Consider the following 26780-nt stretch of genomic DNA (forward strand, 5'->3'; position numbering starts at 1 on the left):
AGCAAATGAGCTTTATAATTGAATTTTAAATTTAGGAAATTCATATATCCAAAGATAACTTTGAACTTAAATGTTTAATTGATTCAGATTAATATGGATTTTTTTTTTTGTTAATAGAAATGTCCTCTTTATTCTACAGGCTGCCTGGGGACTTTGGTTTGTTCTCAGTCTGTTAAGTGCACTTTGGAAGTGAAGGGTATTTTGCAGTACAGAATGACACTTGGAGTATAGAGAGTGATGGTATGTTCTTGAGTCGTGTCTCTGCCTATTCTGACTCGTGCAGCAGGAAAGAGGATATAGCTGTCTCAAGGATGTTCCCCTTTGTGTATCTTTTATTGATGTGATACCTGTAGCTGCTGACCTCAGCAGGTTATAAGGGGATCCAGGATAGTAGCTAACAGTTCAAGCACCTCTACAGAATCTGGTTCATAAGTAACACTAGTTGCCATCGAATTCTCTGATGTACCTGCCTAGGCTGGGATTAATTTTTGTGTATGACTGAGCTTAACCCAATTTTTCCAGTGTGACATCTGAAGTGTGAAAGCTGTAAATAGTCTGGGGTGGGGATCTCTGGTTTGAGATAAGATGTGGGTGGCAGCTGCTGCTGCATTTGGAGGTCAGCTTCACTGAGGAAGGCTTTGTGTTTCACTGTTGAGCCCTAAACCTTGAAGGAAGCACAATAAATCTTGTCTTGCCGCTAATGCTTTCATATCATGTTACACTTCTGCTTCTCTGCAATACTAAATAAACACCTCAAATTTAATGTTCAAGGGCTGGAAGCTTGAAGTAATTATCTATTTTGTCAAGAGACTTTGAGACAGGACCTCTGTAGAGTGCAGGTCTCACATAGGTTTTTTCCTTTCATAATGTCCTTAATGTTAGTGCAAACAAGATTCTTACAAGTTAATCATCAAGTTTAATAATTACTCTCTCTTGCTACATTTCATTTGGCATAAGAAAAAGCTCATTTTGGGCTTGGCAGGAGTTAAAATCCCAGTAATGCTCATGAGAATGTTCTGCAAGCAAAGCTTCTGTTAATCCCATTGCTGACATGCTCGCACATAATTTGATTTGAAGTCTGAAGCAGTTTTACTGAAAGACCTGCACCTGTGTTTTTGAAGGTACAGAAAGTGATGGTAGAGGCACACAGTGATACCCTGTTACTAGATAACGGTCAAAATGACCTTTGTGTTGTCGATAGCAACACAAAGGTTATATTGAGGCAAGAGCAGCCATGATTGATGCTCTGCAGCCTGATAGAGAGAATATAGCAACACATGATAAATCACTGTGTCTAAGTGCATTCTCCCGAAGTCAGATTTGTTCTTTGAAACTCCAGAGCTGGTCTTTGCTGTATTGTTGCTAACCAAATTCTGCAACAAAACACCTGTGTTTAAGAAGCTCAGTTATGTACCATCTGATTTGCAGTTGCTGGTATGTGTAATTTCCTCGTAGTATACCTCTGTGCAGATTCCCTGGCTGTACACAGATTAACAAACAGCAAAAGTTAGTGAGTGACAATACAGTAGCGATGATCACCATCACAGCAGTGGCGATTAGTAAAATCTGTGCTTGTGCAGTCTTTGAAAAGCACTAGCAGCTTCTTCAAAAGTACAGTTCTATTACCTTTCAGCATAAAAAAATGACAAGGCTCATGTAGAGGTTTTAACATGGGGAAAAAAATAGGAGCTTGTTAGTGATCTAGCATAACCTTAAGCACAGCAAAACCCCAATCCTTTTGAAATGCTTGCCACAGAAACTGTTTGCATTAGGTGTTTCTGTTATCATGAAATGATGATTTCTTAATTTTTAAGGGTGTTTTACTATATTTCTGTGGTGCTTGCCAAATAAACATAAGTTGCAGTCTGCCAGTGGAGATTAATCTCCTGTTGAGCTCTTGGGTATTTAAAATGACCTTTGCAGTGTGGTGTGAATTCTGGATTTTGACCCTAAACCTGGCATATCCTTAACTGTGTGGGGTTGGCTGGTACATGCAGTTGTCTGTCCCACAGTGAGTGCTCTTTGCCAGTCCTTCAGAGGCAGCTAGGTATTTTGAACATGGAAGTAAATCTAAGGTAACACCCTTGTGACCAGGGTTTAGCTGGTGAAGGAGCTGTAACTTCTTACTCACCATTGGCAGAATAAATCAGATTGTTTTCATAATAATGCTGCAGCAGGAAAAGAGTGATGTTTAGCATCGGGGAAGTAGCCCTGCCCTCAGGGTTTTCTGACTTTAGTCTTTTGAAGATCTCTTCTATTAAGCAGACCTGCAGAAAGCTCTGTATTCTGGTGGGTGCTGTGGAGCAACAGAGAGCTACATCCTGTCCATCACAGGCTGAATTTCAGACAGCCATCAGTCCTTTGGGGTTTTCTTTTGTAGGCCAGGATGCCTCAGCTCTTACTTGCTTTTTCTTACTCTGGCCCTAGGGAGAGGCTGGGAGGACTCAGAATGAGTGTAGCATTTAATGAGCTTTTTTCCTCCAGGAAAGCTCAGACTTAATGTCTCCAATGTTGTTGCATATACATTTTGTCTGACATAAGCAAGCTGCTACTGAAAGAGGCATTGTGGGTGGATTTAAACCATCCTAAACCTTCCTGTCCCAAAAGTAGGTTTTAACTTGTGAAAGTTGATCAGTCAACTTCACTAACTGGTTGCCCGGTGGCACAAGTTTGGGCTGGGTGGTGGGAATGGATGTAGGCCAGGGAACGCAGAAGTTGCCAGGGGTAGCCGGTAGGCAGGACAAGCAAGCAGGCTATGAACACTTGTAATTGTAGGGGAAAGAGCAGTTATCCAGCTTGCATCCTCCACCTGCATTTTGGGGATCCAGGGAATGAATTTTAAGACATTCACCCTGGCACATTGCTGAGTTTCTGATGTGTGTCTCAAAACTAAGATGTTTGCATTATTTCTTACCAGTTCCCAGTTGCTGTCTATGTATTGAACTTATAAAGTCTAAATGTGCTGTAATGATATGAGAGTATGGCTAGAGGAGTGGATTGCCACATACTAGTGGAATACCTCAAGGGAAAGAGGAAAACAGCAGTAAACTGGTGACAGGCCAGGTGTGAGCTGAGCATGTCCAACTGCTTGTGTCAGTGCAGGGAAAACTGCATTGCTGCTTGGTACTATTGATGCTGTACCTGAAAATAAAACTTGCCATTGTTGTCTGAGTGTCAGATGTCAAAGAATGGAAGTGGAAGGCAAAAATAAGGTGTTTCTGTGTCTTTTCCATTAATATGCGGATGAGCAGATCTGAGGGAAATCATCAGGTTTAGTGTCTAACTTTATTCCCACAACTTGTCGCAGGGGAAAAAGGAATTTATGTTCTACAAAGCTCAAAATGCCCTGTCTGTCTTGTGTGTGGAAGTGTGAGAGTGCTGAAACTTGCTGCAGAAAAAGCACCTCACAAAAACAACAGCACTTTCACGTGGGCACTGGTTTCAGCTTGGTACTTAGGAAAGAGAGTTGACACCACTTGATGCTGACTGTTCTTCAAGTAGCTGTCATACAGTATTTATTTAGGAAAGAGAGTTGACACCACTTGATGCTGACTCTTCTTCAAGTAGCTGTCATACAGTATTTATTTTTCTTAATAGAGAAAAAAGAAAACCATGGCATTTTGAAAAAGGGCTTTATTTCACCACCTTCAGCATATGTGCATGCCTATGTAAAAATTGTGCAGTTTTCACTGTTTAGCCAGCATGGTTCATGTTAAAGCTGGTTGCATGTAGTGGGCAGCAGGAGCAGCTCTGTGGAGTGGCAGGTGAAATTCTGAGAGCAGCAACGCTGCTGTGTCCTCACTTCTATCCAAAACTGACACCCCAAAATATTACCCCAGATCCACTTGCCAGTTGGATGTTGTAGCTGTTTGTCCCAAGTGAAACTGAGAATTCAGGAATGTGTGAGTTTTCCGCAGTCCATCCTGGTTGTTTTGCAGTGGAGTGGGCATGTTTTTAACATGATATGAAGTATCACCCTAACCAGTCTAATGACATTCTCGTTATGTTATGACTGTGTGCAATTTGACATCAGAGAGAGGAAGGTAGTTATAAAGAGGTGTGTATGATAAGGGAGTTGTAATGCATGATCAGTAAGATAAGGATATTCAGAAGCAGAATCATTTTTACCTGTGTTCATGAGTCAGATCTCCTTACATAACTTCCAAAGCTTTAGGAAATCCCTTTTTATAGCTTTTGGGTTTTTTTGGTTTGTTTTTTTTTTCTTTGGATGTAAACAGTTCTGGTTTGTTTTTACGAAGAAGGAAATAAATTCCACCTGTGAATTCTAATTGTTTTTAATAGTGAATACTGCTGCAAGGTTCAACTTATGAATTTCGTATAGCCAAACACAGTTAAGTTTTGTTTTTGTTGTTTCTCCCCTGTTCTGAATAACTTGGTCCAAATTTCCTACTTCAGCAGCCTCACGCAGCTCCCTCAGGGAGGGCTGTGCTGTGACTTACACAACCAGGGAGCTTCTGTCTGACTTCTTGAACTGAAGTCCTGTGTTTTCCTAGCACAAAGCCTTACTCAGGACGGGCAGGTAACCTCTGACAGAGCTTTTCTTTAGTAAGCTGCAAAACGTCTTGCTGTGCAGGTTGGAGAAGTGCTGTTTTTCAGTCTTGTGCGCTGAGATGAAAAGTACTCTTCCTCCTCCATCTAATGCTAGTTCATTGCGGGGGGTAGTACTGAAAACCTCTGCTGTGTGGGCTTTTGTATTTGACTGCTCTGAGAGTCAAGAAACTTCAGGGTCTGGTATCTATGAGTAACTGACATAATGTTCGAATAATGGTAAAATACTCTGTTCTGTATGCATAAGACTCCTTTCCATGTCTTCACATTGACTGTTTCTTTTTTTTTTTTTTTTTTTTTGAAGATGCCATACATTTCTTAAGGCAATAGAGGAAAAAACACAAAGAAAATAAAAACGCTAAATACTTAACACTGTGAAGTAATGCCTGTGTGTTTTTGTAATTGGAGAAGGTCAAAAAAGGAAATGCCAGAATAATAAAGAGCCGAAACAAGATGTGATATAAGCTTTTAAGAAGTTAGATGATATAATACAGCATACTAATTTTAGCTTTAGCTTTTTGGGTTACTGTATTGTCACAGTGAATCTGAAAATGCATGACATTCATTCAGTTCTTATGCTAATATTATGAAGAATTTCCACATAATTTGCAGTTGATAGTCTTTTGGATAAAGCATGTCTGTGAAGCAAAGCTTGCAGTGCAGACTTTGTGGGCTGTTTTGGTTGATTGGTTTGCAGTGTGCTTCATTCTTTCTGTTTAAGAACATAACCAAAAATACAATCGATTTAAACTTTACTTACTGTTATTTCTTCATTGAGTAGCTAAAGTAATATTTGGGGGCTCATCTTCTGTTTCTTCTTGCTCAGTCAGGTTTTAGCACCAGCAAATCATTTTCTGAATTGCTCCTTTTCTGATAGAAGAAGACCTTGTAAGATAAAAATGGATGATGCTTGTATGGTGAGAGGAGAGACTCCTCTGACTCTTTTTTTTTGTTTGTTTGTTTGTTTGTTTGACTGAAGTCAAAATGTGTTGAATAGGGGGATGCTCCCAAGGATCTCTGCTCTTAAAAGACTACATTTTGTATTGGCTGAAATTTTCTAATGCTACTTCTGAAAGACCTTTTACTTTCCTAAGCAAATGCACCCTGTTACAAGTAGATACAAATTTTACATGTCCTTAAAGTGGTGGTTTAAGGAAGTCAAAAGTGAAGCCAAAGTGCCGCTGTTTGCTCTTTTCTTTGTGCAGTTGTGCATCCTTTCCTTTCTCTAGTGTTCTGTGTCCCTTTGTCTCACACATTTGTAGTGCTGGTGCCCTCTGTCTGTATTGATTCAGTGATTCAGAACCATTGCCATGGTTTTAATGGAAACTTTATTAAAATAATCTTGTGTTGCTAGTTGTATAATACTGTAGCTGTAGGAAAGTTAGAATTGTGAAATACATTCAGATCCTTCCTAAAGAAGGGTAGGGATGCGTAGATGATATCATGAATGCTTCCATCTGGTTTCATGAAGCTAGGTTGCTTAATTATGTTTTTCTTTGGAGGAGCTCTGTTCTCAGCAGTCCGTGGCCTAACCTTGGTACTTGGATTTTCTCACTGGGACACAGGAGGGATTTTTAGCAGTCCTGGGCTTTCTATCTCCATGCTAGTCTCTGGGTTGTTAGCTTTTCTGAGGATGCTTGTGAGATCTGAACAATGTCAGGGTGACGGAGGAGTTGAAAGCTGAAGATCCCAGTCTAGTTTGGGCTAAACTGAAATGACTGGTTGAGATGTTTTTATGGAAAGTGAAGCTTCACAGGTGGGAAAGGGGAAAAAACATTTGAGGCTTTGCTGTGTAAATCACGTAGTGTGTGTGTTACTCGATTCCGATTCCGCTCTCCCAGTATCTGGCACAGGGGATTAGCAGGCATCATCACCAGTTCCATCAAGAGAAAGTGGGAGCTGTGGAGATTGCTGCAATCAGCAACAGTTATTTTGATATGTTAAATACCAAATTATTAAAAGTACTGCTCATCATACACACAGTTTGTGTATTTTAAAACTTTACAACCCCAGATAGCATTCACAGGAACATTTTTATTGTGCTGTCTGCGGGCGGCATATGCAGCATTAGTTACACATAGCTGTATGTTTGTTTAGCTGTGGCTTCTGCATGAGCGTTTAAAATAGCTTTTCTAAGAAGGCTTTCACATGCAGGTTGTGCCTGTTAAGGTAGCAAATATACCTCTGGTTGCAGTCATCAAGGTATTGATCTGGTAATTGTATTCAGTAAGGTCAGTGAATAGTGCTGCAATACTACAGATATTCCTAAAGTTAACATTTGCCTCCATACTTTCCTGAGGAGTTCTCTGAGTAATTAAGATTTGCTTACAGGCTAGTTTTCTTCCATATTTTCTTTCTTCCTCTCACTTGAATCCCTAGGGCCTGGTTACAGGAGGTATATGCTTGAATAGTGGATTAAAGAAATGCTTCTGATCTGGATGGTAATTGATATGCAGAAGGAAGTAGTGCAAGTTACATTTGGTGGTTTGGTTTCTTTTGTTTTGTTTTGTTTTTTTTTGTGTTTTTTTTGATACAAGTGGGCTGTGACAGGCAGAAGTACCTTGTAATAGATTAATGTGCTTTGGAATTTGACAGATTAGAGGAAAGTCCTCAAATAAATATATGCAAAACCACACATATGAAGGATTGTGGCTCTTTCATGAGAATTTTTCTTAAGGTGACTATCATGTTATTCTACATAATATATTCCAGGCTGTCTTTCATTTATAATCCAGTAGATGTGTTCTTTAATCTTAGAGGACTTAGTCACAGTTGTCAAAATAATGAGCTTTTTGTAGTGTAATTTTTTTGTTGCTCCTGTATCCTCCCCCAAAGCTTAAGTAATTGTTACCAAAAGAAAAAGGTTTGGGTTCTTTTTGTTGTTTTCTTTTTTTTCCGTCTTAAATTTACACTGAAATACAGTTTCACTCTTAAAACCCAGCAGTGTTTAAGTTTTGATAGGGAGCTCCTGCAGTGCCTGCTTTAAAGGACTAACTGTGGGGCTTTGGGTCAAACAAGAGGACTTGAAGGTTGCCTGCAAACCTGTGATGCTTACATGGATGTTAATTGCATTCTCAAGTCCTGGTTGTATTAACGAGTTTAATTATGTCATTGCTTTTGGCAAGTTGTAAGTAGTTAGTTGTGTTCAGCGTGACTACAGGTGGTGTTCTGACAGGCAGCCAGCAGCAGGGTGATCAAAGGAGAAAAGTCAGCCCCTATGTGCAAACCACCCTTCAGCTGAGCCTGGCCACCCTCACACCCGGCCCCACATCCGTGGGCTTCTCTGCCCCAAACGCTGATGGTTAGTGGCCCCTTCCCAAGGGGCAGTCCAAGGAAGGATGTGCCGCTCTTGGGAGCTGGGCTCCTGAGTTAAAGTGCTGCAACTCCAAAATCCTTGTATCTCTTTTGCCTCTCTTTACCTCCACAGAGCTCCAAGGGCTGGCCAAGAATTAGCCTGGGCACCAGCCATGTGCCCATCTGGCTTTCAGGTTCCCAGTGGCCTCAAGCCCTAGGTCAGGTGCCTCTTGTGGAGACATAGAAATGTCCACAGTAGGCTGTTTTGAGAGCCAGTGAAGTTTGCAGGTCAGCTAATTTGTTGCAAGGGTTTTGTGAGCTGTTGGACACCTACTGTAGCTGTTTATTTAGATGTGCGTTGTTAAAATGAAAGTGTTTGTACAAGCCACAGGCTGCTAGAAGTCCTTTCTCAGCAGTGGTAAGAGAATTTTATTTTCCCCTTAAGGTACCTACAGCTAAAGTGGATGATTATATCTTTGCTATGCAAGCAGAAAGCCATAAGGAAGCACACTAGGATCTAAAAACTCTGTTTAGCGATAGTGACTCTGGTGGCTGTTGGCCTCTTGTGGCAAGCAGCAATTTTTGTGGATTTTAACTCTCAACTGTTGAGCAGCTACAGCTGTAGAGATGATCTGGTGTAAGCTGGCTCATACAAAGCTTCGTAACTAGTTGCATGATTCAGTTTGCCTGCTCTGCTTTTCTCTGCAGAGTAAAAGGTAGATGGTTGCTTTTACAGCAAAAATAAGCCAGTTGTATCCAGCTAGTATGTGAAATATATCCAGCAGGTAATAGCATAGATGGCCCATGGATTTCTGTGGCGTATCTTATCAAAAAAACATTGTAGGGAGAGTCCGATGAGATTCTCCTCTCTGTAACACAAAAGATACAGAAGACCAAGAAGATTTTTTTGTAAGCAGAGTGGGTTTTGATGTACCTGTTTGATACCTGCTGCTGTTACTGGCAGGCACAGAATGTACACTGTTGGAGACAGTGAAGACAGTTGAAGGGCAGATACTACACCATTAAAAAGACTCTGTGTAGACTCTCTCTTTTCTTAGAGACCTGCAAAATTGAGCTGTTCCTTGTCACTTCGGCCTGTTTCTTTTGGGCCTTTCATTACAGTCTTGTGGATCAAGAATCAAGTCTTAAGATGCTCAGTAGAAACTTATTTCAAATGCACCCTCCTCCCATTTAGATCTGTGGGAAAACCCCTACTGCTGACTTCAGTGAAATCCAGATCAGACCTATGGTGACTTGTATTTAAAAAACAGTGTCCGTTCAGGTAGCTTATGCCCTTTTAAAAGCAGTTGGGTGATCAGTAGGTAATACATATGCTAAGAAAATGATGATGTAACAGTGTTATAAGTCTGTATAGTTATAAGAATGTTACCTAGAATAGTGTTGGGATAAATGTGTAGTGCACCCTGTTGAGACTGCTTCAGGGTGGGCCACTGTCTTCCTTTGATTACACCAAATTAAATACGAACACACGAGGCTTCATCATAAATATCCAGATGTTCTGTTTCTAAGCTTGTGCATAATGAGGTTGTTCCATAATGCAGGAGTGTTTGAGCTGCCTTATATGGATTTAGTAAAGGTAATTGTTTGTGGGGCTGGCTGGTGTCTAACCTTTCTGAGCTTTCTTTGTATGTCCCAAACCAGTGTAAGATGGGTCCCAGCCTCTTGCCAAGATCAGTAATTGCTACTGCTATGCAAATGCTGAGTAATTTTATACCGAGTAGTTACCAGTCAGCTTACGTTAAAGGAAACAAAATGAGTTTGAAAACGGCTGCTGTGTGTGTTTTTTATCAGGACCACTTAATAGATTTTTGTGTTAAGTACATTATCAGGATCATGGCTTGTTGGATGAGACTGTGTCAGTTCTGGTTTCCGTCAGAAACTGTCTGCCCTGATAATCTGGGAATTAAAAGCCAAACTTTTGGGGGAGGATTTATTGTAATTCCTATATCAGACCTTGCCCTTTGGGTTTATGTGGTAACAATGTCAAACCCTGCTTCTTATCTTTCTGCAGAAAGGATGTGTTTCTGAGTGCTTTCCAACTCCAGGAGTGTGTGGAAGGCTCCAAGGGGCAGCAGGTACGTACAGTGAAACAAGGGGTATCTCCCCACTTCCCTCCCCAGCAAGGGGGCTGTGGTGGATTTGTGGTAGCAGTATTACAGGTATCTTTGTTAGTGAAACAAATAAATACACTGTAAGAACACTAGGGACTTAATTCATATGGAAAAAACATAAATAATGATTTAATGATAAGCTAGATATATTATTTTGTATTGCTTCAAGACCAGAAATATATTAGAAAAGGGACTTTTTTTACTTGGGAATGTACTGTATTGTAGAATACCAGGTTGGAAGGGGCTTCAGCAATCACCTGGTCCCGCCTCTCTAGACTGGGTGTCCCAGCACCCTGTGCAGCCAAACCTTACAAGTGCCCAGTGGTGGGGAATTCACCACCTCCCTGGGGAGGTCACTGCAATGGCTGATAGTTCTCATTGTGAAAAATTTTCCTCTTGTGACCAGTCATAATCTCCCTAGCAGTAACTTGCATCCATGACCCCTCAGCTTTTCCATGTGACTTCTTGTAAAAGGGGGACGCTGTCTTCTTTGTCCTGATATTTGCCTCTGCTTTAGTTACCACTGGAAAGTCCCAGTTCAGGATTGCAGCTCTCCTGTGTTACATAGTTTATGTGTGTCAGGAGGTACAGGGGTTGCTTTCAGAGAAGTTTGAATCTTGAAAGTATACCATAACACCTAGGATAATTTACTTAAAAGCTTGCATGCCTGTTAATTTAGACACATAGGTGTTTTCACCATTAGTTGCCAGTAGGCTTCTTCAAATTACTTTGACTTAGTCCTAGGTTATAAATATTCTCTGCTTTAGACTCAAGTATTTGTTTTCTGAGTGCTACTTGATGGGACATATATTGTGCAGAATCAGGAAAATATTGTCTCCACAGAAGGTTTCAGCCTAAACCTGGGAATTTTGGTTTCCTCAGAATTTTTATCCTCTTTTAGCACTAGAGCACTTCCTCCAGCAAGCTGTGTTGTGGAGGTAAAGTCCACATTAAATTATCTTAAAAAACTTCATCTAATTTGTAAGCACCTGACAACTGCAAAGTATTACTGGTTACAGTTTGAAATGTAAATAATCCCATGCTTTACATGTATGTTAGTCATAAAGGGCTGCTGGCCTGCTAGTTTTAGGGTTTAAAGTAACTCAGCGGAAAATAAGTCCGTACATATTGTATCATGAAGTATTCTAAACATGACACTGTGTTTGAGATTTTGAAAGGGTGAAAACTAAAGCAAAGGCTATATCTAGTCTGTCCTTACTGGTCTAAAATAAACTAAATGTATAAATAAAGCTCAGCTGTCAAAGGTAAGTTGCATAGTAATTTTGATTACTTAAAATACAAGCATTGCAAACTTTCTTCTATTTTTGGAAACAAAACTTGGGGCAAATTGGAAAAAATAGGGTTTAAGCAGAACATCACACTGGGGTTCAGTGGTTTGTTTTTTCCATTTATGAAGCCTTAAAATATTTTTTTATCAAATAGGCATCACTGCAGCAGGTCTGTATTCTGTTAAAGCTTTCAAGAGCCTTTAAAGGAAGTTATTTTGGGACAACTTGCAATTTATGCCCTCTGAGAGAGGGCATAAATCCGTTAACTCCCCCCTTTTTCTGCTGGAAGAAACAATTTGCTCATGAATTTGCCTGTCTCCACTGATGGAACTTCGTATCTCTCAGCATAGTTATGAGCTTTACAAATATATATAATTTAAAAATTGGGTAGGCTGCCTGGAAAATGCTGCCTTGTTTTTTTGCTCCTGGTGATGAAAAGGGAGATGCCTTGCAGTCAGTTGTTGCTTACTGTGAGGCCCTTGCTTGCTGTGCTAGGATAGCACGGGGTGTGAAAGTGATTTCATGGAAAGCTAGAGAAGTATGTATGTTAGATCTTCTTTCCAGCCCACTAGAAGGTGGTCTTTTGTCTGTCAGCCTCACCAGGTCTTGTGGTCATACAGTTGTGTGCTGTTTGTGCTGGGGAGGAGGTGGTAGTGGCAGCATAGTGGGAGTGTAGCCACAGAGTAGGTGGGGGATTGCAAGAAAAGATAATCCCAGTGAGGAAAATAAAGTGCAGTACAAAATGGGAGGAAAATGAAGTTATGTGGGTGCTTGGTGTGCCTCAGGAATCATCGAAAGAGCAATGGGATTAGGTCAGGATGGCCAGTGCCCATTTGGCTTTCTGCAGGGAGAGGCTGCATGCTCCATATAAAGCTAATGATCTTTTATTGGGAATTGAAAGTATCCCAGCTATAGTGCTAACTGCTGCAGCTGTGTCAGTAATTTTTCATTCGATTTTACCTTCATAGAGAAGATAAAGATAGATCCATTTAGCATTTTGTGTAACACTGAGCGGAATTCAGAGGTTGCACAATGCAGCTAAGTATTTATTAGAAGAATAAATGATTTCAAAACCAGGGTTGCAAAATTGGGCATTTCCTAACTTTGAAATTCCAGAATGTAGATAGCTTTAGCAAGTATTGTGTATGAGATGGACACGTGAATCCAGCTTTACCCATGCTGACTGGGGAAGAAAACACATACCTCTGGTGTTTTGCAGTTGCATTTTTATTACTTACAAAAAAAATTAATTTACTACTAATAAAGGTTTCTGAATTGACATCTGTGAAAGATTAAATCTTTTGTTCACAAATACCTCTTTGTGCTAACTTTGCCTCTGTGCCCTGGAGGATCAGAAAGATGGCAGTCCTCTTTCCCCATGGTAGGTTTTCCAGCTTCTCTCATTGTGAAGCTAGCATTTTGCATTTTTCTAGAAGGTGGACCAGAGCACTGTTTCTTTGATGCCCACTGACACACAGGCAATGTGAGAGCCAGATGGCTGTTGATGGTGGTAACAGTCAAGATACTCCATCACAGCTCCCTGCTTTCAGAATTTGTGGTAGTATTCTGTATTAGCACTTAGGCAGACTGAAATTTTTCTTTGTAATAATTTTGAGTTTTCTCTTTTGAGAAAGCAGGAATTTGTCTCTTTCCGTTTCTGTGCCTGTACATTCAAATTGTTCACGTCAGTGGGAATGTTCACAGCTCTGAACTTCCAGCTCTGCTCTGCCAAACTGACGGAAGCTCTGTTGATTGTTTAATTCTTCTATGGTTGCCCTGTTTTCGGTTACAACAAATAGAAGCATTATGGAGAACTCTTGTAAGTAGCTTACATACTATTTGCTCAAGTTTGTCATTTTACACTTACTTAAAATCATCCTCAGCAGAGTGTCTGAATTAAAATTACTGGTTTAAATGTACTTCAGAAAATTTTCAACAATTTTACAGAAAACAGAAAAGTAGACTTGTGGTCACTTTTTAATAAGAGTTTAACTATGTAACTGTTTCAAGTTTTTCTGCTTTACTACTTAAATATTCTTGTTTTTAAGCAAAGTGTGGCTCATTTTCATGGGTAGAACCAAAAGCATTAGGAGACCTAACTTTGCAGAAATGCAAAGCCTTCAAATCTTACCAAAGCCAGTGAAAACTGATGGAACTGAGCTAACCTGGAAATTAGGACATTGTCTGGGCCTCCCCCCCTCCAATCCTTCTACCCCTTGTGTTATATTAAAAAAAAGATTTATGGATGACTTTCCAGTGCATGTCAGTGAAGGAGTTATTCCAGATAATTTTCAGCACAAAGGGGGGGTGTGGGGTGGGGTGGGGTGTGTGTGAGGGAGAGTAATTACATTGAAGGCTAAATTAAAGGACAAAGTCCTGAGCGCATTTCCATCTCTATTTAAAGTAATAGGAATGAGAACGAAGTGGATCTTGCACGATTGGGCACGTAACATTCATTGTAGTTTGGCTCACTCCTTTTTCTTCCCTTTTTTTTTTTAACATGCAGAATTTTACCCTAGATTGACAAATAATGTCCCACAAATCAATCTTACTAATGCGAAAAAGAGCGTGTCTTGCAAACCTGTACAGTGGGAATGAAATAACAGATTTCTGCTTCAGCAAAGTAGGCACTAACTAATCCAACCAGACCTTCTGTCATCTTCCAAAAGTAATGTAGTAGGTTTCAGATTTTGTTGTAGTTTTGCATTTTCTAAGGTGGGTGAGCTAGGTTAGGAGAATAACTGTGCCTGTAGGGGAGACTTGGGGTTTTCCTTTACAAGGGCATAGATTTGCCAATGCTATTTTGAAGTCCATAAAACTTACAGAATTTGAAAAGCCTTCTCTGGAGACCTGCCTACCATATCGTTCTGTACATAGAGGTTTGCTTATCACTGGGACTGATGCTGAATAATGATGTTCTGGCTGTCTCTTTAAAAAAAGAGAAATCAGGAGTTAACTGGGAATGGATTATTTCATGGAGTGTTTTCAGTAACAAACAGTGGCATCAAAAAAAAGAATTAGGACTATGTAGAAATAGGGGCTCAAAGATCTTTCTTTAAACTGCTGTTTTTCATCTTACATTTCCATTAAAATAAAACTGTTAAACGGCCTTGAACTTAATCACTGAGCTACTCTTCACTTTGTAAATACTTGTAAAGATGTTTGCCTCTGAATAGCCTGTATGATACCTTACAACCCTGAGGAGTGGGTACTTTTTAACATGTTGAAGAGCAAATCACAGAATTGCTTATGTATGATGATAAACAGGAAGGATGCAACATAGACAAACAAGCCTAGTAAGCTTAACTGAAAATACCCCACCTTAAACCCCCAAATTAATCTGTATGATCCATTACAAACAGTTGGATCTGATCCAAAGTGTTCATGAGAAGTTAAATAAAATTAGTTCACAGGTTTAGCTTGAGTGAGTTGTGATCGTGTGTGTGAGGGGGGGAGTTTCTTAGCAGACAGAAGATGGGTAGGAATAAGACCTTTTTTTTTTTTTTTTACTCCTTATTTTCTTTTCTGAACTTTCCCTGTGATCATTTGGTAAACCAGGTGTAAAAGCTATTGTATTTGTCTATCTTTTACTCAGCCACATGAGTTCTGTGTTTGTAGCAGATCTGCTGGATGCATTTTTAAGAGGTTCCTTGCCTTTTCCTGTTAAAGCGTGGGGCCTGTCCCTCTCAGAAAGGCTATGAGCATGTCATTGGAGACATTCTTGCTGCAGCTCACCTTAGTTTTAACTTCTGTCCTCCTCAAGTGCTGCCCCACTCCTCTTGAACGCTACTAACCCTCCCTTTCCCTCATGCTGGATAACCTCTGGGTATCACAGTTCTAAAGCAGTGAATGGTTTTGTGGATTGCTGAGGGACCTGAGTAACTGGTGGCTTGGAGACAGAATGACGTTCATAGGACTATCTAACAGATTAAGTATTCAAGCATTTTCTGCCTTTATTTTTGTAGGCAGTGCATCAGCTCTTTGTTTCTGTAGCTGTTTTACTTTCCATCCCCACACACCTTGAGTACATTAATAACATGAAAAGGCATTGCTAAAAATTCCTAAGGATCCAAAGGATGGGAGGTGAAGAGGTGAGGCAGGTTTGTGTAACTGATGCTTAAGGTGAATGCTGCACTTCTCATGTTCTTCACTGTCTGAACTTAGTCATGGTGATTTTTATCTGTATCATTTATCAGAGAAGTGGGATTTTCTTCAACTTGCTATTTAAAATAAGAAAATATGTAGAGTTAAATTTGATGTGTTAAACATAAGTGGCAGTTCAAAATATTTATACCTGGCACTCTAGATTGAAGTCATTGCCTTGAACTATTGCCGATTTGCTGTGTAAGTGTATGGCTTGTTTTCAAGAGTTGTGTTTTCACCAGTTAATGTACTCTTTAACCAAATTAAGCTATGCAGACAGCTGCAGAAGTATTGCAAGATCAGTGCATACAATGTGCTATTTTTGGCAATACTCAGTTTTCTTTCTCTTCTACTTTTTGCTTCCATCCCCTCCCCACAGCATCATTTATTCTGTAACGAAACAGAAGAATGCGCTCAGTCGCACTTCTCAGCAGCTACACAGCCTGTGGAGAGTGTGGGCAGTCTCTGTATGCAGCATCCTGGAAAATGTGCGTTCCCTTGAAGTGATCTGCTGAAGAGCACGTACAAGTACAGTTGCTCCAGCCTGCCTTGTTGCACTGATTTCAAGCTCTGAAATGCTTGATTTCTGATAGTCCCTGGATATACATTTCTTCTGCCAACGGAACACTTACCTGCTGCCAGTTATCCAAGGAGCCCCAGAGAGCAAGAACACTGAAGATGGCTCTATGTGTTTTTTATGCAGTTTGGGGTTTTTTACTGGAAGTAGCAATAGCATTTGGCCCAGTACCGAGGATCACTTGGGAACACAAAGGTAAGAAGAGAAACTGTAGTATTGTGATATGGGACATTGTCACAACCTCAGGGTTTCTGTGGGATCTGAAACTTGTTGAGATTGGATGTTCTTCAGGCTGCTTGCTGTGTGTTTGGTCAGGTGTTGGTTGCTTTGGTCGTCTTATGAAGTGCTTAGGACAAGAATATTCGAAAGTGATTTCAGGCACTGGGTTAACTGAGGTTCTTTCAGGTCCTTCAAGGAGATCTGAAAACGTAGCTTTTTAAAGGAGAAATTTTGTTTTTTGGCTTTCTCAGCTGAAGGATCCCGATGCTGAAGCTTGCTTCAATAGAAAAAGCTAAAGGCTTCTCTCTTTTTTCTATGCAAAGGGAAGTAATAGGGATCAGAAAATCCTTTAGCTTTTGGTTTAATAGTTTAGCCTGTATTTGAAGAGACCTCTAGAGCAAGGACTAACAAGTAGTTATTTGCTGCTGTTTGTGAATTATTTCACACCCCACACACCCCGCATGTGGCATACAAGGTTTTGTGTTTGGGTCCTCCTTTACTACTAGTTAGTTAGCAACAGTTACTTACTCAAGTGTGCTGTAACTGAACAAAACCAAGTATGTGGGTAGTGTGAAGAAAAGGTGCTAAATAAGGATGTTAAATACTGAGCAGTTGCAGTGTAGGAAAAAACAGATGGAGATAGAGAATGTAGTAAGCTTATTTGAGATGACTGTGGAAAGTGTTTTCCCTGTTTATTGGTATAGCAATTAGCGAATTGCTGATGTAGCTTTTGGGAAAGAATGGTCTAGACGAGGTTTGTAGTTCTTGTTTATACTCCTTGATGCTTCTGTCTTGTATAATAGTTAAAATTTGTCAAGGTACTGTTTAATGGTATTATGGTAATGCACTGTAGGCCCATACCCAAATTACTCAAAAAAAAAAAAGGGAATTTATTTTCATTCCTGCTATTTCTCCCTGTCTCTATCTGCTAAAGATTGTTGCGTTTAAACATGAGAAGCCTGCTTTGAATGGGAAGGGGAACTTAGTTCAACGTAGGAGTGAACATGTGGAGTGGTATGAACCAGTTCATCCATTTAGGGAAAATTTTCCTAGCAAGTAAAAGATTTTAAAATTACATGCCTCAGAATCTAGTTTAAAAAGAATCTTTCTGCAGTTATTACAGTTGAAAATGCAATTTCTAATGTTAGAAGTGGGAGCCATAATACATCATTTTCTGTCTGTTTGTTAAAAAGCCATGCTTAATTAATCTTGTGGTAGTCTCTTGCACAAAATGCAGTCTTCCAAGCTTTCAGTCATTTTTCCACTACGGCTGTACATGCAGAAGAAGTATTCTTGTATATTAGTTGTTTTGTGTCATGTTTCTCACAGCCATTCTGTTACAGTCTTCATAATTCCTCATTCCACTGCCTTTTCCCCAACGTCTCTCTCTCATCTTACTCCTTTTCATCTTGATTTTCCCTAGTTTTACTTCTTTATCATGTGTGCTTCACCTTTGGTCTCCAGCATCAACTTATTGAGCCCGTGTAAATTGTTCTGTTTTAGCTTCTGTGTCTTCTTTCTGCTGTGCTGAAGTGTCATCTCTTAAGGCGCACAATTTTCTGTGAGATTTGTTTGGGGCACTTGCAAGGGATGTGGTGACTGAGCTCATTTTCCATGGGAGGTGGGTATATGGAAGGGAAAAGGTGAGGAAGGAACTGACAGCGGATGTAAAATGGAAGGTCAGGCAAAAGGGAATTAACAGGTGGAAAAATATGAAGATGTCAGTTATAGGAATCAGTATGAGAAGAAATATTTAGGCATTTGAAATTGAATGAGAAGTGGGGACCAGTGATTTTAATGTTGATGATGGGGCTCCTGTTTGTGCTGAACAAAGCTTCTGATAGCTTTCTTGTCTGTTACATGGGTTGTCCAAACTAACTTCTGTTGTTTCCAAGATACCAGACAGCTATTAGAAAAAACAGACAACTTAGAAAAATGACACATAAACTTGACCCTAAGTGATCTTGTTTCTTCATGTGCTGATTTTTTTCCACTTCAACAGAGGTCCAGCTCATACATTTTCATGAATCGGAAGTGTCAAACTATTCAACCTTGCTGTTAAGTGAAGACAAAGATGTTCTATATGTAGGAGCCAGAGAAGTGATCTTTGCATTAAACGCACTGAATATTGCTGAAAAGCAGCACGAGGTATGGTTTTAATACATGATCATCCACATTAAAAAAAACATCCAACAAAACTTAATGTTTGGCTTCCTTTCCTGGTATTGTAGCACTGCACTTTAGGTTTGGCTTAACATACCTAAAAGAGAAGATACTATGTGTGGGCTGCTCACTGGAAGAGACTGTAGAATAAAACATTCCATCAGATGAGAGGAAGAAAGAAGTTGGATGTAAACAAGGAATTAGAGGTTTCCTTAGGTGTTTTCTTCCTGGGGACAGAATGTTGAACTGGAGGGACTTTGATATCAACTGGCATGATGGTTTTAATGCATATTTTTATTAGCAGGAATGGGCCATCTTCTGTTAATCTGAATCAGAAGGTAATCTAGTCCAAAACAGAAGCAAAGTTGGAGCTTGCTCAGGAGTAGCAGGCTTCAGAAGTGTTTCACATGAAATGAAGGCCTGTCCTTGCAGTTTCAGCTTCTGTTTTGTGTCTCTAGGTGTGTCTGCACCACAAGTGGTGGTGCAGACAGGTCTGATCCAGCTTGTTCAGAGAAGTACTTTGGACGTGCTGACACTGCCTTCTCAGAGTAGATGAGCCCATGCAGAAGTCTGCTAACATTGTATTATTTCCAGTCCTTCCCAGGCTGCTGCTTCTCATCCCATCAGCAGCACAGGCTGACACTTAGAGGCACGGCATCACGTTCACAGGTGGTGGGCAGTCTTCACCAGTGTACAAAACTTGTTTTATGAGTGCATGTAGCTTTCAAAGTTGTACTTCTCCACGTAGTGTAAATCGGTCCAGTAAATTTTCTTTGACCTCCGCTCTCAAGTGTCTTTCATTCACACGTGAATGAAATGGAGAAGTAGTTAAAATGGAGAAGTACTTGAAACAGTTACAGTTGCATTTCCCTAATGGCTGTGGTAATGGCAACTTTGTTAGCAATTTGAGGGGAAACATCATGATGAACCCAAAAGATAATGGCAGTGGTTTAACCCCAGTTAAGGCTCATGCATTTGTCACCTTTTCAGGAAAGAATAGCTTTGAACCTTTGAAAGCTACTTGCAAAATGGTTTGCATTTGCTGCAGATAGTCTTAGGATTGCCTTTTGTGTGTGTTACTGAAAGATCTTCAGACTTTGTGTTGAATTAAAGTGCTTTGGATGTGCCTTTTTGTTGCTTATTTTTATGTAGTTACACTGGAAGGTCACAGAGGATAAAAGGACTAAATGTGCAGTCAAGGGCAAATCAGAACAGGTACGTATTTTTATTGAACTTTGGGAAAAATGTGGTATGTTACACTTAAAGAGGAGTGATGTTAAAAGAAAAAAAGGCTCCAACTGCTTGAAATTAAAATTTTCAAATGATCACCTAATTTTTTTAATGAACTTGACCTTTAGAAACGGCAATGTTCCTTAGTTTTCCCTCTCTCCCTCTTCTCCCCTCCCCATTCTTAGCTCATTTTTTGTTGGTGAATATTATTTGAATGTTTGAAAATCCGAACACCACCCTAATGTGTGCTGAATACTACAAGTTTTCCTATTGAAATGATAAACCAACAGTACTTTCACTGAGGTAGTTGATAGCAACTGTTGTGTTTTGTTGTTGCCGTAATTATTCCCCAGCATTTGATTTCAGAAAGTGGCTGATAATTTTGTTTGCTCTACTTTAGGGCAAGGGTTTATTTATTAGGCCAGTGCTGTTCCACCAGCATATTATTCACTAACAACATATATCCTTATTGTAGTGCTCAGCGGGTGTGCCCCTTGTGGCAGCAGCTCCTCACTGGTGTAACTGCTCAGGCAGCATCCCAGCACCTGAGCAGCCTGGTCTCCTGCCAGATCGGTAGTGCAGGCAGCTCAGCTCCTGGGATCCCACAGACTTCTCGCCACTGCCAGTGGCCAGGCTGGCTTACTCATTGTGCCTTTCTGTGGAGACGGTTTGCTTGTGGCAGTTGGCTGTACGTGTAGCACCACTTCATTTAGTGATACAGTAAAGTGAGGGTTTGCTGTGCAAAGACTGATGGTCAGGCTTTTAAGCACAGGTTTGAAAGTGGAAGTCTGCAAGCCCTGCAAATACAGAAAGCAGTCCTGCCCTACACTTGCAAGGATTTGACATCGGCACCTGACAGCTTCTTTGGTTCATGCTGTTATAAAATCCCAGGTGCTGTATCCAGAGCTGATAGATCTCCTGCATTTGTGGGGTTCCTGCAGATGGGAGTGGGCTCTCTTTGCCTTGGCTCAGCTTACTGCCTTTCTCCAACTGACAACCATCAATAGATTATCCTAACATGAGGTGTAGCAGGTATTTGAGGGCCATTTTGTTCTTGTCTGCCTCTTCAGGAGGCAATGTAGTGTCATTTCTGTTCTCCAGGTTCAGATGAGATTACTAGTAATAAAATCCAGACATCCACAATTGGATATGGGAAATGTGAATTTCTCTCACATGCATATAGTTTAGTAGGTGGTGCATGAATCACTACCACTCTTCTGCAGAGATTATTAGTGTTAGGTAGACAGGGTGTTAGACCCCCAAAATGGGTACTTTGCCAGCAGTCCAAACTTCCTTTTTTTTTTTTTTTGTGTCTGCAGTTTAGCAAGTCACATTTATTGCCATCCATACTTTTTCTTCCCTGTACTCATAACCTTTATGAGTCACATCTATAGTAGCTGTGATGTTTTGCATAGTACAGTAGTTTCAAAAGAGTCAAGGTATTAAGCCACTACTGCTATTCCTTACACTAAAATGGGCAGTCTTCTCCCCCAGGCATCACCCCTGTGCTGTTTAGTGCCAGCAAAAGGCAGCTGTGGCAGAAAAAAGTTTAGCTTCCTCACCTAACCCTAGTTTTCTGCCATATCAAACCCACCGTACAGTCGCAGAAATACCTCATTTGGCTCATAAGAAGGAAGAGTAACTACAGTGCTTATTCATGCTTGAGTAGTTTATGAAACTATAGTACAGTGGTGGTATCTGGCTGTGTTGCCACCAAGGATTAAGGGGTGTTGTTGATACTGGGGTTTTTTTTTTCTCTCAGTGGGTGTTCAAGATTTCTTTTTCTTGGTGTTTATTCTGAAACTTTATGGTCTCCTTTATTCAGGGCTTTGGCTCAAACTCCTTGTTCTGTTTCTGAGCCAAAAGAATGAAGAAGCTTTCTTGGATGAGCAATTGATATCAGGGACTGGGGTGGTGGTGGTGGTGATGGTGGGGTAACCCCAAACCAGCAAAAGCTTTGTAGCTAATTTAATGATCTTAGAGGTTTCTCTTAAGAAGCATCCTTGAGTATCACTGTTTCATCTAGGCTTGCAAGAGATTGCGAAGTCTAAAACTTACTCCATGCTTAACTAGGCATTCCCATGGATTGGAGGTGTCTTTGGAGCTTGTGCTTTCATGGAACAACTTGAGATGCACCTTGCAGAGTATATGTTACTTGGTTATGCTACCCGGATAGATACACTGAGGCAGCTGTGCACTACTGTGCACTACTGATGCTGGGGGACCACAGCTCCTGGAGATTGCAGAGAGAGGGGTGTCCCAGTGGTGATTGTATTGCCCAGCTTTACTGGTGTGGCATGAGTAGTGACAACAGATGAGCTGACAGCACAACTTTTTTATGTTTATGTTGGAAGCTGTGGTTTATCAGCCTTTTCTCATGCTTTATTACAGACAGAGTGTCGTAATTATGTGCGTGTATTGCAACAGCTGAATGATACTTTTCTCTATGTGTGTGGAACTAACGCGTTTCAGCCAACATGTGATTACCTGGTAAGAATGTACATACAGTTTTGACCCAGTAACAACTGTAACTTACAAGCAGCTCATTTAAACAATGAGGTAATCTCCATTTCTGAAGACTGTTGCAATTTCAGTGCTGGTTGTAATGTTTGGAGCATTTATTACACTGTTCCACAGTAATGATAGAGGATGGAAATAAATTGTATTGTTCTCTTTCCAAGGCACTTACTGAATTATTGATTCACCTTGTTTAACTGTGGATTTACTTCTTCTTAGCTTTCATAATTATTTGCGTATTGTGCGTTAGCATAAAAAAAGTTTCTAAAATTGAAATCACATTATTTGTGACTTCCATCCATTACTGAATGTCCCTGATATTTCTCAGATTCCTGTCTCTACTTGTCTTGTCTCTGCTCCTGGCTATGCCACAGCTTCATAGTGCTGAATGCTTCAGAGTGAAGTCTTGGCACAAAATCAACTCCCTTTTCTTGCTGCTGACTCTTGTATCATTAGCCTTACTGTGGCTCTTAATTCTGAAATTGAGAAATCTTGTAATTGTTTGTTCTTTCCTGGCTCCCCTGCCTGCAAGTTGGCCTGCCACCACCTCTGGAACGTTGCCAGAAGTCATTGCCCTTAGCCTTCAATATCTTCATTACACAGTGTAACTGATCAGTTTCCCAGTACTGAGGCTACAGTCATCTTCCTGATCCTCATTCCCTTTTTTTTTAGGGATTTATAAAGTAGCAGCCGAAGTACTCTGTTGCTTTCTGAAATTTAGTTAGATTGTGACCCATCTTCAAAATGGCTGAGTCTACTTCAGAAAGCTGCTCCAATTTCTAAACCTTTCAATTTTTGTGCAGGCTAATTCAGTAATTGCTAGCTCTCTCCATATATCAGTTAACTTCTGCCTTTCCTGCTGTCTAGCTTTTTTTGGTGCCCTCTCTTGAGGTCTGTCTGGATTTAACTTTTTGTCTTCTGTGCTTTTCTGCTTCCACCCACAAATCATAGGATCACATTTCCTGTCTGTCTGCTGGACTCAATCAGATTTTCTGGAAATGCATATTTGCCTTTTATAATACTACCAAAAAAATGCCTTTGATGCTGGAAGTCGATGATGTGGTCCATTATTTAGTGTTAAATCTTTCAGTTACCTTTGCGAGTGAAGTAGCTGAAAGATAAAAGTGCTAACAGTTGTTCTATGGTTTTCAACTTCATTTTTTGCAGAATTTGATTTCATTTGAACTTGGAGGTAAAAATGAAGATGGTAAGGGCAGATGTCCATTTGATCCTGCTCAAAGCTACACATCTGTTATGGTTGGTAAGTTCAGACTTTAATGCCTCATTATTATTTATAAAAGTGTTTGATATTTTCCACTGTCATTCTCCAGGCTCTCAGTATAGAAATGACAGATTATGTCCATGTTTTTACATCTTTATTGTGTATTCAGGTAGACGCTAAAACACTTATGTAGTCAAACCTAGCATGTTTCTTAAAAAGAGAATTTAAAACTCTGTTATTTTGTAATCAACTCTTTAAAAAAACTAATTTTTAAATGATATTTTCAGGTGTTTAATAAATTAAGTTGAGGTTGTCTCAGTGTACTTTTACTGCCTTTGTAGTATCAAATAATGTCATTCCAGTAAATGTAATAAGTAGAATTTATTAGCTGTCCTGAAGACATATCCATGAGACAGAATTGGGAAATGAGAAATATATTCTGAATGTATTTCTGTATGGTTAGATACTACTCAATCTTGATTTAGTGAAATTGGAGTTCTTGGGTGTACCCCAGTGTCACAAGACCATAAAAGAGAAGCTCAAAGTAACACAAAATGGGAAGGACGGAAGAACACACTCCCTGTATTGTTGCCTAGATTCTTAAAAGTTGAGTTTGAATGATGTTGGCATGGAGGGAGTAAAATATACTGGTACATAAGCCATAGGTTTATAATTTAAGTGTTGAAGTACCACAGAAAAGATAGTGACTTTTGCTAGTTGCCAGTGTTAGAGCAGTAATAATCCCAAGTGTGGAAGTGTGAGCCTTGAGAAATGGTAAGGAGAAATGTAAACATTGAAGACATGTCTGGGGCAATTTAGAGGAAATCATTGTTTGTCTTTTCTTGTGGGAAGTTTAAGCTTACATAGTCTCCTGAAATATTTATATACCCTTTTTGATACCTAGTACATAAGAAAGTGAAATATTTGTTCTTGTGTTAAAGATGAGGAGCTTTATTCCGGGACTTCCTACAATTTTTTGGGAAGTGAACCTATCATTTCACGGCATTCCCATCAAAGCCCTCTCAGAACAGAGTATGCGATACCTTGGCTTAATGGTAAGTAGGCATGAGAACTGTCTGAATCAAATTGGTTTTCATTCTTCAGTGTCGCACAGAGTCTGAGTGCCTTACCTGAGTTAAGGGGCAGTTGTCTAATATCTCAAAGATACTGTTATACTGGCACTCAGTGATATGTAAGGGTGTGCCCTTCTGTGCCCTCAAGAAACATAATTTTGAAATATCAGGATTTTAATAGCACTGGCGATGAGAACAGTTTTAAGCTACACAGGCTTCACTTGATCTTAAAACGCTACAGTTTATTTTGCATCTACTTGTTAATCCTTAAGGTAATGCAGCATGGTTATGATATAGTAAGAAGGAGAATGGTTTTGGTCTGTAACAGGTTTTCAAATCAAGTTGAATGTGGTTCCTGATGATTTTAGTTCCTGAAATTGAGAATTCACCAAGTTTTGTGAACGCTCAGAGGTTTGTGGCTTTCTGCCAAAAAGGGACAAATTCATGCAACCAAGAGATGCATTAAGTCCAAAAAGTACAAAATACTGAGTTCTGTAATACATGTTGTAATGATACTATCATTTTTAGTGTTTCTACTAATAGCTGAAATAGGGGAGTGGTATGCGAGCGATGGTACCTTTCCAGACCTGTTAGAAAACTGCAGTTGAGGCTGAAAAACATTGGAAGCAATGAGGTATCAGACCATAGAGGTCTCTCAAGTATCTTAGTGCTTTCATGTAGGGTTGTGGGTTTATGGGTTGGTTTTTTTCCCCTCTATTTCTTTAGAAATGTTATTCATACTATGAACAGCAAACTGTGTAGGCAGGTCAGTGACTGGAGAGCCCATATGCAGTGTGAAGTTTGGGTGAAAGAGGACTCCTAGAGGGTCGTTGTGGGAATCAGGTTAGTAGTCTCGTGTATAATATAAAATTCTTCTCTTTTTATCTATAGAGCCTAATTTTGTTTTTGCTGATGTCATAAGAGCAGACCAAAACAGCACAGATGGAGAAGATGACAAGATATACTTCTTTTTCACTGAGGTGCCTGTGGAGTATGAATTTCTTGGAAAACTGATGATTCCAAGAATAGCTAGAGTGTGCAAGGTGGGACGTAGTTCAGTTTACTTTAACTAATTCTATCTATTTTAACTAAATCAAGTAGAATTTTGTGTGTGTTAAAACAGCATTTATTATTGTGGACTTACTGCCAATTAAATGGAAGTGGTCAAACTTGGTGAATCAGCAGTTTCAGTCAGTTATTCAGAACTGAGAAAGCCTTATTGTTGCTTTGGGAGCAAATACTTGACTTAATTTTGCACAGTGGTAAAATTTCATGGAGCTGTTGGAGCTGCCAGAGCCTCAAGGAAAATGGTCACCAGCAGCCTGATTCTATCACACGTGATGTGTTTAAACCTCAGTGTGTTAGGCTCGTTCAAGTATGTACTTAGGAGTGCTGGTTAAAAATCTTGATGATGAAAAAAAGTTATTTTTTAGTAGGTTGATTTAACGCAAACTTTTTCACTGGAATGTATCAATTTCCTCAGGTTTTTTTTTTTCCCCAACAGGAAATTTATCTAGCCATTTTATTTTGATGAGGTTGAAATGTTTTATTTAGACCTTACTGTTTTATATTTAAATATGGAAGTCAAAACATCAATAACAAGTTAGTGCTCTTGAGATTTCCATTAAACAAGCAGCTGGAGGCAGGTTTACATGAGGCTTATTATTGTGGCCCTCTGCCCACTGGCAGCTTGTGCTCTCCTTTAAAGGGGAGTATCGTGGAATATGAGAGCTTTATTGCGGCTGTTTGTCTGAAATGGAAATCAATGGCAGGTTGCAAATCTATAAGCATTTATACTTAAATTTTGCAGGTTTCCTCTAATACTTTCCATAGCGAATATGGGAAATATTAGTCATGTTCAAATATGCCCTGCTTTTTGAAGACAAGTAACAGAGATACAGCTTGAGTACTAAATATTTTTAAATGTTTCTAATCAATATATCTTTACTACTTTAAGTCTGGGTCCTGCAAATCCTTAATAAAGGTGGTAACTGTTTGCAGAATTAAGCCACTGCTGCATTTTTTCTAAGGAAATTATTAATACCAGGCAAGTTCAAGTGCTTGTCATAACATTAGAATTTAAAATTGCAGTTTAGATGTCACAGAACAATGCAATGCTTCTTACTTGTCTTGAGGAACAGTATAATACTTCCATACTTATTTTGCTTGTTCTAATAAGCAGGTTTTTACTCATCTCAATTTTCAAGCGCTGCTTTCTGTAAGCCTTATATCTCATCTTCCCTCTGTGCACTGATAGAAACCATTCTGCAATGTTTTTGTTGACTAATTGTCCTGTGGTGAAATGTTAGAAAGTAACAGTGCTCAGGAATTTCATGCTATAGAGCAGTGGTT

General features: G+C 39.8%; 1 protein-coding gene across 8 annotated transcripts in view; it reads left to right on the forward strand.

The window, feature by feature from the left end:
* Positions 1–16048: 16048 nt before the first annotated feature.
* SEMA4D (semaphorin 4D) overlaps positions 16049–26780 on the forward strand; it is a 35363-nt gene continuing 24631 nt past the window's right edge. For 7 of the 8 annotated variants that reach the window (XM_061374652.1, XM_061374653.1, XM_061374654.1 and 4 more), the window contains exons 1-7: positions 16073–16199; positions 18226–18371; positions 19539–19601; positions 22008–22106; positions 23301–23394; positions 24297–24410; positions 25320–25471. In XM_061374652.1, the coding sequence (XP_061230636.1) occupies positions 16106–16199; positions 18226–18371; positions 19539–19601; positions 22008–22106; positions 23301–23394; positions 24297–24410; positions 25320–25471 (762 nt within the window). In that variant the 5' untranslated portion in view covers positions 16073–16105. Of the gene's footprint in view, positions 16200–18225; positions 18372–19538; positions 19602–22007; positions 22107–23300; positions 23395–24296; positions 24411–25319; positions 25472–26780 lie in introns of all 8 variants that reach the window. The other variant, XM_061374657.1, reaches the window with a different exon arrangement.

The sequence above is a fragment of the Neopsephotus bourkii genome, unplaced genomic scaffold, assembly GCF_033783945.1.
Source record: "Neopsephotus bourkii isolate Nb327-2 ecotype Australia unplaced genomic scaffold, CSIRO-AGI_Nbou_v1 NB_1641, whole genome shotgun sequence".
NCBI lineage: Eukaryota > Metazoa > Chordata > Aves > Psittaciformes > Psittacidae > Neopsephotus > Neopsephotus bourkii.